The sequence below is a fragment of the Pinus tabuliformis genome, chromosome 9, assembly GCF_031772625.1.
Source record: "Pinus tabuliformis cultivar Carrire ecotype Pingquan chromosome 9, CPIR1, whole genome shotgun sequence".
NCBI classification, from domain to species: domain Eukaryota; kingdom Viridiplantae; phylum Streptophyta; class Pinopsida; order Pinales; family Pinaceae; genus Pinus; species Pinus tabuliformis.
This window is the reverse complement of record NC_142307.1, coordinates 118,542,254-118,556,649: the sequence shown is the minus strand read 5'-3', so window position 1 is coordinate 118,556,649 and position 14,396 is coordinate 118,542,254. Positions and strand designations below refer to the sequence as shown.

Genomic DNA, 14,396 nt, shown 5'->3' with positions numbered 1-14,396 from the left:
ACAAAACGTGTCTTTCTTCTTGGTTTCGTGTCTTTCTTCCTGCCTGAAGGCCGCGTAGCCAGCGCAGCCTTGTGCTGTTATATCACTATTTGTACTGTCTGCTTCACACATGAAACGTACTCTCACTATTTTTAAGAAATGCTGGCTGTGTTGGATTTAGTAATGTTACAGGAGAGCTTGAGATCATTAATATAACATTAGACATGGTTGGACGGAGGCCTGAATCAGCTTGCGTGCATAGAAGAGCAACCTCAATGCATCTTACGACTTCCTCCTGCTGCCATGTTTCCATTACTGTGGAATCAATCATATTCAGAAGACACCCTTGCTTCTGTAATCTCCATGCCTGCATCCCATCCAAGGTAAATCATCATTATTCTGATTTATCGCAATCCACTGTTATTCATACCAAAAAAAAATCATGAATTGAAGTCTTACCCATTCTGATAGGCTTTGCATTTCTGGGGAAAAATTTATATCACTGTTTTTAATTCCCGTCACAATCTCAAGGATTAACACTCCAAAGCTATACACATCAGCTTTCAGGGATAGTTGCCCCTGCATTGCATACTCTGGCGCCATGTAACCGCTACATACTCCAATCAGAAACTCTTCAAATAAGTTGGGGGTGATTGTGGCACATGATTGCATAAATGTTAAGCTGTTTAACAAATTGATTAATTTCAAATAAATTGCATAGAGAAGAGAAGGGTAGAGTGAAATATTCTCACTATGTCCCTGCAACTCTTGTTTGGATGTGAGTCTCGTCTTCAGGAAAGAGTCTTGCTAGCCCAAAGTCTGCTATTTTAGGATTCAGCCTTTCATCAAGCAAAATGTTGTTTGCTTTAATGTCTCTATGAATTATTCGCAACTGTGAATCCTCATGAAGATAAAGAAGACCACGAGCTATTCCCATTATGATGTTATAGCGTTTTTGCCAATCAAGATGTCTCTTCTTCTCTGGATCTGTATTTGTATTCAAAGAATAGTAATTTTCAAAACCTTTTACATAATCAATCTCATTAATTTATGAAAAAATGATCATCTTTCCCTCATACAGGAAACAAAATTCAAAATGACATACCAAACAGGAAGGTGTCAAGACTCTTGTTTCGCAAATACTCATAAACAAGCAACCTTTCGGGACCCTCGGCACAACATCCGAGCAGCTTTACCAGATTTCGGTGTTGAACATGGGTAACAAGCTTCACTTCATTCATAAACTCTCGTTTGCCCTGTCCAGACCTTACAGACAACTTCTTCACTGCTATTTCTTTTCCGTCTCTCGTTATTCCCTGGAAGAATCAGTCCATCAACAAACCATGGAAAAATCCCTGTTCCTGTTCCTCTATCTGGAAGATGATGTAAAGTGATAGCATTAAACTTGCAAACAATAGTGGGTAGGTAAATACCTTGTATACAGGGCCAAAGCCTCCCTCTCCAAGCTTCATGTTTTCATGAAAATTATCCGTTGCTTCTGTGAGTGCTTCTAAGGTGAAAATAATTTGCTCATGTTCGATTAGTGTCGATTCTGGATCAATAACATGTTTTTCTACATAGAAAAAGAAGAGGCAAATAAGAATCTAATTTCATTAGATAACATAAATATGAATGGGTTGTGTTAAAGAGATGCCTGGTTATAGATTCAATTTTATTTCTAGATGGTAGATTTAGAATATTTTGAAAATTATTCTTAAAATCTGCCATCAAGATAAGTTCAGAATAAGATAAACAAGAATAAGGTCAATTATTCTTAAAATCTGAGATAAATTCCGCTGATTCTACCTTCATTCTGCTGACATGTTACTGGGTTCCGTGAAAAGAAAGATTTCAGTCTGTTCCTCAGGGCAAACAAACAGACCATTAACGCTACTAAGACGCCTGCCACAATCCCCAGAGAATTTTCTGTAGAGCAAATCATGTAATGCATTGTACTGTTATTTACAGACATTGAAGTTACAATCAATTTCTATAATCCCCAAAAGCAAGGAAATCATAAAATTAGATGTGGCCATGAGGGATTACTTGACGTGGTGTGTGAAGCTCCATTCGCCTGAGTCACCTGAGTCATATGGGCAGAAGGGTTTGGCCGGGAGGAGTTAGAGAATGAAAGTGGACTAGTACTATTCCCAGCAGTACTAGTGTTAAAAGAAGGGTATATTTCATATCGAACCCTGCAGCTTCCCGATAGTGCCTGGGCTCCTCCATTCAGAGAACGACATCGGTGGAGGTTATTCGTTGGTAGTTGAAAGCAAGATCTGCAGTCCTTTCTGGATAAATCTCTCCAACATTGAACTAAACTGTAAACGGTACCATTGGCAGAACATGTAGCTGAGCCTTGAGTGAATCCCTTATTTGCAGAATTGCAGGCCTCATCAGACACGTTGAAAAGCAGATTTGAAGTAGTGGTCTTGAAATTGTATAGATTACTTGTACTAATTTCAATTACCATAACCAGATAAGTCCCATTGGTGTCTAGCTTTGAAAAAAGGCTAAAGTTCTCGTATCGCAGGAAGCAGCTTTCTAACCATACTCGAGCGCCGACGTCTTTAGAATCAAAAACAAAAATTACCTTGTTGGACCTCCACTTCACATTGTTGTAGACATCTACAATCAAAATTTAGGATCAAACAAAAAAAATTTATATCCAAGTACCTTGTTGGACCACCACTTCACATTGTTGTAGACATCTACAATCAAAATTTAGAATCAAACAACAAAAATTTATATTTGATTACCTTGTTGGAACTCCACTTTACATTGTTGTAGACATCTACAATCAAAATTTAGAATCAACAATAAAAATTCATTGTGTTGTGCTAGTCAACCTGAATCAAACTCTTTACTGAATGAAATATCAAGGGCTGCTTTCACACCAAAGTTTAGGGACATTGTAATTCCAGCTACATCTTGGCTGGATACCAATCTTTTTGGTTATCAGCACACCCAGAAGCATCAGAGTGTTGCTGAATTTTTTTTCCAGTGAGGCATACCACCCCCTGATGATCAGGGACCTTGGTGTATATCTGACGATGGCTACTGTGGAGTAAGTGAGACTTGCCAGCACTACACAACGTGTCATCCACATTCAGATCTGATTTGGAATTTCCATCTACAGACAATCAGAGAGGAACTACCATGGTTTCTTAATGCAATGTGTAATCTTCAGTTTGTTGAAAAGTGGGTCATGGTGATTACACACCAAGAGTGTTGACCTTTGACCATGGTTTTAAATTCCAAACTGGCCATGGAATTTTGGTGGAAAAGTGAGGACAGTGTTTGATATAAATGTGAAGAATCAGCCATATTTTAAGAGATTGTCAGTCTGTAACAGTAAACCCTAATACTGTAAAATGGGAATTGACAGTTGCTTTAAATTCCAAATTGGCCATGTCATTGAAACAGAGTTGGGGGAGAATCAGGGAACTTGGAATTTTGAGAAACAGAGTTGGGGAATGTCAAGTTCCCTATGGCCATAACCCATCCGGGCAAAGTGCATTTTCTCTTAGTGTACAAAACTGCAAAAATCTGAGGTGAACAACAGTAATTGAAACATTGTATTCCTCTAATAAAAGGTTTATAAGTTTATATAAAGGACTTTTTTGCTTAGATTACATCAATTTGTTTTAGCAGGGTTTCATTGGAGTATGGCCACTTTGTTTAAGATAGTACAAGTATCCAGATCATAGAATTGAAGTTGTTTGAATGACCATGGATAATTTTTAGTTCAGTTTGTTAGACAGTTTTTGCCCCATAAACCTGTTCACTGGCAATAAGGGCATTCCTGTGCACACTACTGAAGCAGACTTCAACTCTTTCCAGAACTCAAATGATGCTGCATCGCTGTATCCTTTTTTTCAAAGCAGGGTTTTATTGAAGTACAGTCACCTTATTTAAGTGAGTGCAAGTATCTAGATCCTAGAATTCAAGTAGGTAGGTAGATAATCCGAACATGTTTAGGCCAGAGAGGCACTCGTTGTGTATGATATTAGGGATTCATTCTCTGATTGTCCTTGTATATAGTCTTAGAAATTTAATAAGAGCTCTTGTCAAATTCTGTTTGGGGCCAATACATTACCAAATAGCACATGAAAAAGCCTCACACTTTCATATAAATTAACCTGGCAATTTGTAACAAGAACATGACTTCCTAAATTGTTATTATTATTATTTAAAGAATAAATATTTAATTATTATTTTTTATTTAACTCTTATAATTAATAAGAAACTTAAAAATTTAAACATATTATGTAGCTAACTTATAATAAAGTGGGTTGATTATATGAATCAGATCAATAACATTTGTTTTGGAACTCAATTTTTGCATGAACTCAATTTTTCCATCTCATGCTTTCTTATAATATAGTGAATTAAAAAAATCAGGCACAAGGGTTTGCAATGAAAAATCTTGGAGTGCCCTTGATATATAGCATCATTGATTCAAATGAGGTTATCTTATTCACAATTTTTAAAATTATGGGTTTATCCTTAGATTAAGATTTCATATATATAAATTGGCACTGCAATTTGTAACATGAACTTGACTTCCCAGATCATGCCCGGGAAGTAGGTAAGAGATCTCATCCTTTAATGTAATAGAAATTCCATTTCTGAATAGTATAGTAGATGATTGTACAGGTTGCATAATGTAGAATTGTAAGTAGTACAGGTGACAACATAAATGAGCTATGTTCAGCTATCACATAAAAGAAAAATTCTTGAACCTCTGACATATACAAAGATCCTCATGTCTTTCATAAACATTTATCATTTATCACCCAAAGATAGCTGCAGAGTCTACCCTAGATTGGTGGAGTGCTATTACTCTACCCTTTGTCTCCAATATATATACCAAGGGTACCTAGTCTCAGGGCCATCATATCTTGTCTTGTATTGTATTTTTTGTAAAAGGAGTTTCTACCCTCGAAGTGGATTGTATGCATTGACTTCTTATAAGATGAGGCCTGGTGCAGTCCCTAGGTGACTTTGGCAGACTAGATTTTGGCATCTAAGTCAAAGAAACTCTAGCAGGGCCTTGGTTCACTGGTGTGGTTGACAATATTGAGCCATCCACCGAGCTCCATTGTTTCTGTGGTCTGCCCATTCTAATGACATGTCAAAAGGAATGAGGCCAGGTGCCTTCCTTTTCAATTTTAATGTCTTCCTTTTCAATTAGTAATGCATAAAGAAAACCAGGACAACAGACAAAGTAGAAAGATTGAAGACTTCTGGTATTAGGTCTGAACTATTTGAGAGCAAGTGAAACTTATGACTTCTAAAGAAACTTTTAATTGAGTCCAAAAGCTGGGAATTAAGTTGAGGGAGGAGTATCTGCCAATCAACACTTGGGGCATTGATTATTTCTTGATTGAACTAGGGGGGAGTAATGGTGTCCTCATGATACAGTCACCTTTCCAACGGCCACAATGGGATTTGAAATTGTTAGAATTTGACAGAAACAATTGTGATTCATCAGTTTCTTTCCTATACTAGGGATTTAGAATCAAACAACAAAAATTTGTATCTGAGTACCTTGTTGGACCTCCACTTTACATTGTTGTAGACATCTACAATCAAAATTTATTGTATTTTCCTCTCATGTCCAAAGTTATTGCAGTAACATATCTCAGTAGCTTGTTGGACCTCCATTTTACATTGTTGTAGACATCTAAAATCAAGATTTAGAATCGAAAACAAAAATTACCTTGTTGGACCTCCACTTCACATTGTTGTAGACATCTACAATCAAAATTTAGGATCAAACAACAAAAATTTATATCCAAGTACCTTGTTGGACCACCACTTCACATTGTTGTAGACATCTACAATCAAAATTTAGAATCAAACAACAAAAATTTATATCTGATTACCTTGTTGGAACTCCACTTTACATTGTTGTAGACATCTACAATCAAAATTTAGAATCAACAACAAAAATTCATTGTGTTGTACTAGTCAACCTTAATCAAACTCTTTACTAAATGAAATATCAAGGGCTACTTTCACACCAAAGTTTAGGGACATTGTAATTCCAGCTGCATCTTGGCTGGATACCAATATTTTTGGTTATCAGCACACCCAGAAGCATCAGAGTGCTGCTGAAATTTTTTCCCAGTGAGGCATACCACCCCCCGATGATCAGGGACCTCGATGTATATCTGACAATGGATACTGTGGAGTAAGTGAGACTTGCCAGCACTACACAACGTGTCATCCACATTCAGATCTGATTTGGAATGTCCATCTACAGACAGTCAGAGAGGAACTACCATGGTTTCTTAATGCAATGTGTAATCTTCAGTTTGTTGAAAAGTGGGTCATGGTGATTACACACTAAGAGTGTTGACCTCAAAGGATATGGGCATGGCGTATTTCAAGCACCACACCAAGAGTGTTGACCTCAAAGGATTTGAGAATGGAGTAATTCAAGCACCACAACTGAGTACATACGAGACACACCTTAAACAAACAGAGATTTTAATATTTTCCTAAACGCAATGAAAGCTGCAATGGAGTTGGCTCTAGAGCTTGAGACTCTTTAAAGGTTTCAGATTTCTCATATTCTGTGTTCTATATATTCTTTGAGCAATACTTGTATAGTTGGGCTCGGTGCCATGTTTATTATTAACGTTGTCATTACTTGGAGTTTATGGATTTAACCAATAACAATTTTGCTTATACTGAGCAATGATTGTACTGAATATCATGGATTCGATGGCCCTGCTAGGTATTCAATTAAATGTGAAACTCTAATGTCGTTGCTTTGGCAGTCAAGTTGTGTGTCCACATCACCCCATACTGCATACCTTCTCTGTGAGTGAAGGCAACAAGGCACCATTCTCAAAAAAAAAAATTACAATCATGGTGACTTCTCTCTTCAATGGATTGAGTGCTACTTATAAAATAATTTGTTGTGCTTGTACTGTGCTTTGCACGGTCAGCAATATTCGAGGTCTACTACTTTCGAATGTACCTTGTACTAGTTTCGAATGTACCTTGCCCTTGTGTTGCTATGAACACACTTTTCTACCAGCGTTGTTGAGTTTCTATGGTCTCCCATCTATCAAGTCTATGATAAGTAGAATAGTTCTATAACGCTTCCAGATCAGCATGATAAGAGATTGTATAAAATGAAAAATAATCGCCAGCTTCATAATATACTATCCATAATTACACTCAGTTGTTGAGTACATGGTATGTAGTTAGAATATAGTGTAATTTTATTTCTAAATACATGGTATTATTCGTTTGGAATTGTTCACACTTCATTTATAGTTAATTATTATAATGATTACTATGAATTTGAACCAATTAATTATTATAATGATTACTATGACTTGGGGTTCTGTATAAAATTCTGGGAAGTGACAATGCTAGAGCTGTAGTGATCTATGGTTCTATACTTTTAATCTACAAAAACTTCTGCAATGATGCTTCCAAACAATTTTTGTGTGTTAAAAACATTTACATTGATGAACCAGAAAGATTCCTTCAAACCATGCCACCATCGACCTAGAATTCTAGAAAATATACTGAAGAAATTCCAACTCCTTTACCATTTAAAACAACAGAAAATACACTGAAGAAATTCCAACTCCTTTACCATTAACATTTGGAAAAGTTTGTACATAAGCCAGAAGACAAAGGATAAATTATAAAAGGGGCTATACCTAAAGACAAAGGATAAAGTTTAAAATGCCATGTGCCCATGGATAGTATTGAATTCCTTGAAGAGGAATACAAATTAGAAGCTGTATACGAAGGATAGTTAAAGTTTAGAACAATAGAAATTACACTGAAGCAATTCTGACTTCTTTAAAGTCCTTTAGATAAACTTATAAACCTTTTATCCGAGGAATACAATGTTTCAATTACTGTTGTTCACCTCAGATTTTGCAGTTCTGTACACTCAGAGAAAATGCACTTTGCCCGGATGAATTATGGCCATAGGGAACTTGACATCCCTCAACTCTGTTTCTCAGAATTCCAAGTTGCCTGATTCTCCCCCAACTCTGTTTCAATGACATAGCCAATTTGGAATTTAAAGCAATGGTCAATTCCTGTTTTACAGTAGGATTAGAGTTTACTGTTATAGACTGAAAATCTCTTAAAATATGGCTAATTCTTCACATTTATATCAAACACTGTCCTCACTTTTCCACCAAAATGCCATGGCCAGTTTGGAATTTAAAGCCATGGTCAATTCATATATTATCAAGTCTTTTCCTGAAAAAATATGCAAAATAAAGTCAGACAGGTAACATGTACTCACAGTAATTGAGTCAAATCATCACCAAATGACTGATTGGGTCAAATATTACTTAGAGAAACACAAAAAGATGACACAGATTTTGTATCCCCGAACTTTTTTTTCAAATTTATTAATATAACGAACGATAACAAAAAGGAACACAGGTATCTTGATGTAGTATACACATAAAATTATATATCCGTCCTTCAAAATAAGGGCTGTCTGTTTTTTATCTATGGCTATTGAGCCATTAGAGTGCCTACATATAGTAATAACAACAGTACAGAAACATATTCAACATCATATCTCTTTATGCCTGGGCTTACAAAACTATTTGGAGAAGATGGGTGGCTTGCTGCCTTTGATGATTCGGAGCTGCAGGAATTGACACCATGAGGAATTATTATACCAGAGCCTTCATAGCAAAGCCCCGGGCCATTATTCCACAGGGCCAGGCGCCTTCCCAATCTCCTGCAAAAGATCTCAGGAAAAACCATTGTGCCTAATAAATTATTTCCATTGAGATATAATGTATTCAAGGAAGGAATCTCCGCAAAATTCGATGGGATTTCCCCGGTGAAACGATTGGCATTGAGAGAAATATATCGCAATTGCTTGGATGAACCTAGAGACTCTAGTATTCTTCCCTCGTATCTTGAGGTCGAGAGATCGAAACTAATTAGCTTTGGCAGCTTATCCCATGCTAGAGAAATATTGGCCCCAATAGAATTGGTTCCTAGATAAAGTTCCTGCAAATTACTCATGTCCGTCAATGTCTGTGGAAGATTTCCATGAAGCCCATTGTTGCGAAGATCCAACAACGTCACATTTTTCAAATCGCCCAACTCCGGCGGAATCTTCCCTCTCATAAAATTATCGCTGAAATCCATCTTCATGAGAGATTTTAAGCCCCCAATTTCATAAGGCAAAGTACCGTTCAGCTTATTGAAACTCAGGTCCAGGATTAGCAGATTCTCCAAGTTGCCAATCGAAGTTTGAAATTGGCCATAGAACTGATTCCGACTGACAAGGAGCTTTTTCATTTTATACAATCTCCCCATCTCCTCTGGCAATGGACCCTTCATGTTATTTTCTTTCACAACCAGATTTTCTAAGTTTCCCAGCTCACATAGCTCAGACGGGAGCACTCCAACCACGGCCTCATTGCTGCAAAATGTGAGGTTCTGGATAGAGTTGCTTAGATTTTTCCACCCTCGAGAAGGCATTATCTGTGGAGCCCAAATGAATCACATGTAGAATGAGAGAGTTTTCAAGTGCCCGAGGCTGAAAAGTGCAGGATGAATGCTGGCGATCTCATTGCATTTCAATGATTTATCATAAATGGCACCAAGCTTTAATACTGTAACGAACCAGAAATCACCGAATCAATCGCATGAAGATCCCTAAATAGGTGTGGTACCACAAGGATTTGGATAAATCCAATCACATTCAAGTCACTTCCTACCAGAGAACCCAATACTGAAAACATGGCTTCTTTTTCTGATTCAAGCATTGGAGCAGGAGCTGCTATCTCCTGAGTGCAGCGGGATTCGAACCCGGAACATAGCATCAAAAACACAGTAAGAAGACACAAGACAGAGGACCTGCAACATGGTTTCTCCATTTGAATCTCTGAAGAACCTTAACCCGAGAAGTTGAAGTTAATCCCAGGCGGAGGAATTCAAATTCCATGGTGAATTAACTCCTCGGCGGCAAGACGCGATGGAAATCGGAATGTCTGTCAGATATCTGTCAGTCGTGGACATTAATGCGGAGGGTGGCGGAGCCCGCCCCTGTCAGTCATGGACATTAATGCGGAGGGTGGCGGAGCTCGCGAAGGGCGAAGGAATTGCCAGTGCCAGAAGCCAGAGGTTTTTCCAGGCGGCGACGGAAACCGGGCCATTCCTTCGCCTAAGTAGACTACTCCCACCTTGTATGTCACCTTTACCATTGATGATTAATTAATTACGCTGTAAGGAGTTTGCCTTTGAAATCAACTCCCCTCTCTCCCTACCTGTCATCTTTATATGCCATAGGATTATATGTAAGACGATTGCAAAGATTACAGCCATTAGATTAGAATGGTTACAAAAAAATAGTTGCTGAAATGGTTTGCGCACTGGTCTAATGGTTACAAATACCGTCACCTCATTTCCAATGGATTGCAAGTCTTCCTCAACAAGCCCAAACTGCAGGCTGGACACAATATTACATCTCAGATAGAAGTTGTTGTTCGAGTAGCCTCTTTCCATATAGCCATTTCATTTGCGACCTATGCCAAATTCAGGTGGTGCGTGGACGAGCTGGTCCTCATGGTGGAGTCCAAAGCTATTATTCTTTCGGTCTTCTATAAAGTGAATCCCTCGGAGGTCAGGTGGACGGGCAAAGATAAAGATGGACCGTACGCTAAAGCCCTACGTATCCACGAAGAGAAGCAGCAGTACGACTTGCAGACAATCCAAACTTGGTGAAACGCCCTTCATCATGTCACGAATATAAGTGGCTTTGAACTGCAGGAGGGTGATGGGTAAGGATATCCACCGTCTCAATCCATATTAGTTCTAAATCTGTTGCATTGAAGCATATATCACATCTCAAGTATGCTTTTGTCATTACTTACTTTACTGTCTTAATTAATATTCAAGGACGAGGGTGAAGAGAGACTCTTGGAGGAGCACGAAGAGGAGCTGTTGGAGAAGGTCATGCAAGCCGTGTTGAAAAATGTTGCAATGCTATTGGATGTGGCAAAATATCCAACTGGTTTGGCAGAAAAGTTACAGGATTTTGAAGGGACACTGCGGCTGCATCATGACGAGCATGTGGAGGTCAAGGTTGTGGGGATTGTGGGCATCGGTGGAATTGGAAAGACGATGCTGGCCAAAGAAATTTTCAATCGTAAGAGGTCAGATTCTGATAGATCCTGCTTTCTATTTGATGTGAGGGAAAATGCAAATAGAATGTCTCTAAATAATTTACAAAGCAAACTCATTAAGGACTTGAAGGATAGAGATATCAAAATTGAAAGGTGGAAAGAAGGCGTGGAGATACTTAAAAAGAATCTCTCAGCTTGTGAGGCACTTATAATATTAAATGATGTAGGTCATGTGGATCAACTAGATCCTTTCTTGCCAATTAAGCATGTCCTTCACCCCAAGAGCTTGATTTTGGTTACATCTAGGGGCAAGCATATCCTTAGAAGTGCATGAATTGTAGAGTCGTCAATTTATCAGTTACCAGGCCTCAATATAGCACACTCCCAAGAGTTGTTTTGCTTGCATGCCTTTTTCCAGCCATATCCACTACCAGGATTTGAAAATCTTGTAGATGGGTTTTTAAAGGCATGCCATGGTTTGCCTTTATCATTGAAATTTTTTGGAGCGCTTGTTTGTGAATAGGACAAACTTTACTGGGAAGAGCAACTGAATGGACTTCGCCAAACATTACCTACAGATATAGAAAGGAGCCTTAAAATTAGTTACAACTCTCTCCAACCTATAAGTAGTTTTCTATCTCCAACCTATGGTTTGGCCCATGATATTCCTGTGGAATATAACCTATTTAAAAGCCAAAAGCCTCGATGTTAATTTCTTTCACTTATGGAGTCTTTCTGTTTTTAAACAGGCTATATTCCACATGAATACCATAGACAAAATTATGGGTTCTCATGAACCCCAAAATAGCTGATAACTTTACCTAATCAAATTTACTTGAACCACTCTAATAGAAATTGAAGACTTAAGAATATACTATATTCCATATGAATACCATGGACAAAACCATAGATTCTCATTAGCCCAAAAACAACTAATAACTTTATCTAATCAAATTTAAGTTTACCTGAACCACTCTAACATAAATTGAATATTGGAGTATATAACAAACCACCAAATTGAATATTTGAGAATATAACAAACCACCCACCTTCCCAGACGCAGTGTGTCTCCCAGAACTATAGATGATAAAATCACTGAGCACACGATAGACACTGGGCTGAATACTGTAACGAATATTCATTTCCATTCATTCCAATTTCTTTTTAACACAACTCACAAGCAAAATATTACAAATAAATTTCCACACTTAATTTACATATTACAAATCCTAACAAAATATACATTTTGCAGGTTCATTACTGCGTCTTCAGGTTTTTGATGCCTCCAACAAATTTTGATGCAACTTCAAATATGGAATGACAACCACAATGTTCTTCAGAATATTATATTTCTTCTCTAACCTCTTCCGTTACAATTTACTACTTGTATTTTCCAACTAAAACTTGAAAAAGGATGTTTCAAGATGAAATACCATTTTGATAGTTTATGTCTTTACAACCAATTCATTATCAATGGATTTTAACATATTTAAAAAAAAAATCAATCTATTTTAATGAATATAATACATGTTTTAAATATATCTTGATATTAATTAAATTTTTTGTTTAAATAATGATTTCTTAAATAACCCTATCCAAATCGATATGGATACCCAGTGGTTGTTCACCTGGATTCATTTGTTTACCTTCACCTTCAACTAGGCAATCTTTATCCAGATACAAAGGTGTTTAAACAACTTCAATGGTTATTTATGACTATTTTTATTCCATTTTATAGCCACTTTAACCCCCGAATAGGGTTTTAGTCATGGCTTCCTCAATTGAAACTCATTATCATCAACCTGTTCACCTGGATTCATTTTTTTACCTTCACCTTCAACTAGGCAATCTTTATCCAGATACAAAGGTGTTTAAACAGCTTCAATGGCTATTTATGACTATTTTTATTCCATTTTATAGCCACTTTAACCCCTGGATAGGGTTTTAGCCATGGCTTCCTCAATTGAAACTCATTATCATCGACCCTTGCTTTCAAAAATGCCCATTCACATTTCAATATTCCTCCACACGGTATGCCTTACGACATTTCCTTTGCAACATTAGGTGCAAATGCTAGTTACTTAAGTTATCAGAAACATAAGAGAAATCATCAGAGTCTTCGCAAAAGTACTTAGACATGCATTGCATACATCATTACGCCGTAAGGCGTTTCCCTCTGAAATCAACTCCCCTCCTTGTCTACGTGTCATTTTGTGCACCATACGATTAGATGTTAGATGTTATACGATTAAACAAATTTCAAGCGTTAGATCAATGGCAAGGGGAAGAGACAGGGACCGAATGGAAGCGGGACTAGGAATGCATGTTGTCAGAACAGCAGTACGTCCTCCCTTCAGTCCAACGCAGTGGCAGGAACTGGAACGCCAGGGGTTTGATTTTCAAGTACATGATGGCCTGTGTCCCCGTGCTGCCTGAGCTTATCGTTCCTATTCAGAAAAGTTTGCTTTCTCTTCGCCAAAGATCTCCTCAGCTTCCTCCTCGTCATCATCTTCCTTCCCCACGCCTAAGTGCAATAATCAAGTTTATTATAGGTAGGTTCTGTAAAAAATAAAGCTTTATTTGAAGCTGACAGACATTTTATGTTATGGCATTCGCGCCGTGGAGTTCGTTCCACATGGGATTTTCTGGCAACATGGATACAGAACCTGGAAGATGTCAGACAATAGACGGTAAGAAATGGCATTGCTCCAGAGACGTCGTTCCGGACCAAAAGTACTGTGAACGCCACATGAATAGGGACCCCCCTCTCGGCACGAAAGAATATGGATGCAATAGGTAGGTTCTTTTAAAAATAAAGCTTTATTTGAAGCTGGCAGGCATTTTATGTTATGGCATTCGTGCCGAGAGATTTGACGTCGTTACATGCCTGCAAGACAGAAGCATAGGTATCAACATTGGCAATGCCGATTCCCAATGGAAACTGTGTGGATAAAATGTTCACATTGTTAGGATGAGAATTCTGATGTGACGTTTGAGTGGGCTTTTCATTCAGAGTGATAGCAACAACAGGAGCAGGAAGGGCGTGAACATGAAGATAAAGGAGAAAGCAGAAATAACTGTGTTTGTGATCTATTAAATTGAAGCAAGCGTGATTATGTAAGACCGCCCTCAATTCCATTTATGGCACCAAAACCATGGTGTTTTCGCAGGAAAAAAGAAAGGATATCAGTTATCTGGTGGAGCAGGCCAGCATTATGCACCGCCCCACAACATTAGAAGAGAGTTTTTGGAGCTGGAAACACTAACCCTGAA

General features: G+C 37.9%; 2 protein-coding genes across 2 annotated transcripts in view; one reads left to right on the top strand and one right to left on the bottom strand.

Moving 5' to 3' along the window:
• LOC149147369 (cysteine-rich receptor-like protein kinase 44) overlaps window positions 1–2,062 on the bottom strand; it is a 105,300-nt gene extending 103,238 nt beyond the window's left edge. Inside the window, exons 1-6 of the mRNA XM_089441813.1 lie at window positions 1,786–2,062; window positions 1,413–1,552; window positions 1,085–1,295; window positions 732–966; window positions 439–589; window positions 121–346 (exon numbers count right to left, since the gene is read on the bottom strand). Of these exons, the coding sequence (XP_089297939.1) occupies window positions 121–346; window positions 439–589; window positions 732–966; window positions 1,085–1,295; window positions 1,413–1,552; window positions 1,786–1,951 (1,129 nt within the window). The 5' untranslated portion in view covers window positions 1,952–2,062. The remainder of the gene's footprint in view (window positions 1–120; window positions 347–438; window positions 590–731; window positions 967–1,084; window positions 1,296–1,412; window positions 1,553–1,785) is intronic.
• Window positions 2,063–9,973: 7,911 nt separating this feature from the next.
• On the top strand, window positions 9,974–11,457 carry LOC149147368 (disease resistance protein RPV1-like). Its single transcript, XM_089441812.1, has 3 exons — window positions 9,974–10,122; window positions 10,539–10,620; window positions 10,897–11,457. Exons 1-3 carry the CDS (start codon window positions 9,974–9,976, stop codon window positions 11,455–11,457), a joined length of 792 nt encoding a protein of 263 aa, XP_089297938.1.
• Window positions 11,458–14,396: the final 2,939 nt, after the last annotated feature.

Excerpts from the sequence above, each read along its gene's own strand:
- LOC149147368 (XM_089441812.1), top strand. The coding sequence starts at position 9,974 with ATGGAAATCGGAATGTCTGTCAGATATCTGTCAGTCGTGGACATTAAT. Across the intron at positions 10,123-10,538 it reads GCCAGTGCCAGAAGCCAGAG|GTGGTGCGTGGACGAGCTGG; the intron begins GTTTTTCCAGGC and ends TGCCAAATTCAG. Across the intron at positions 10,621-10,896 it reads ATAAAGTGAATCCCTCGGAG|GACGAGGGTGAAGAGAGACT; the intron begins GTCAGGTGGACG and ends TTAATATTCAAG.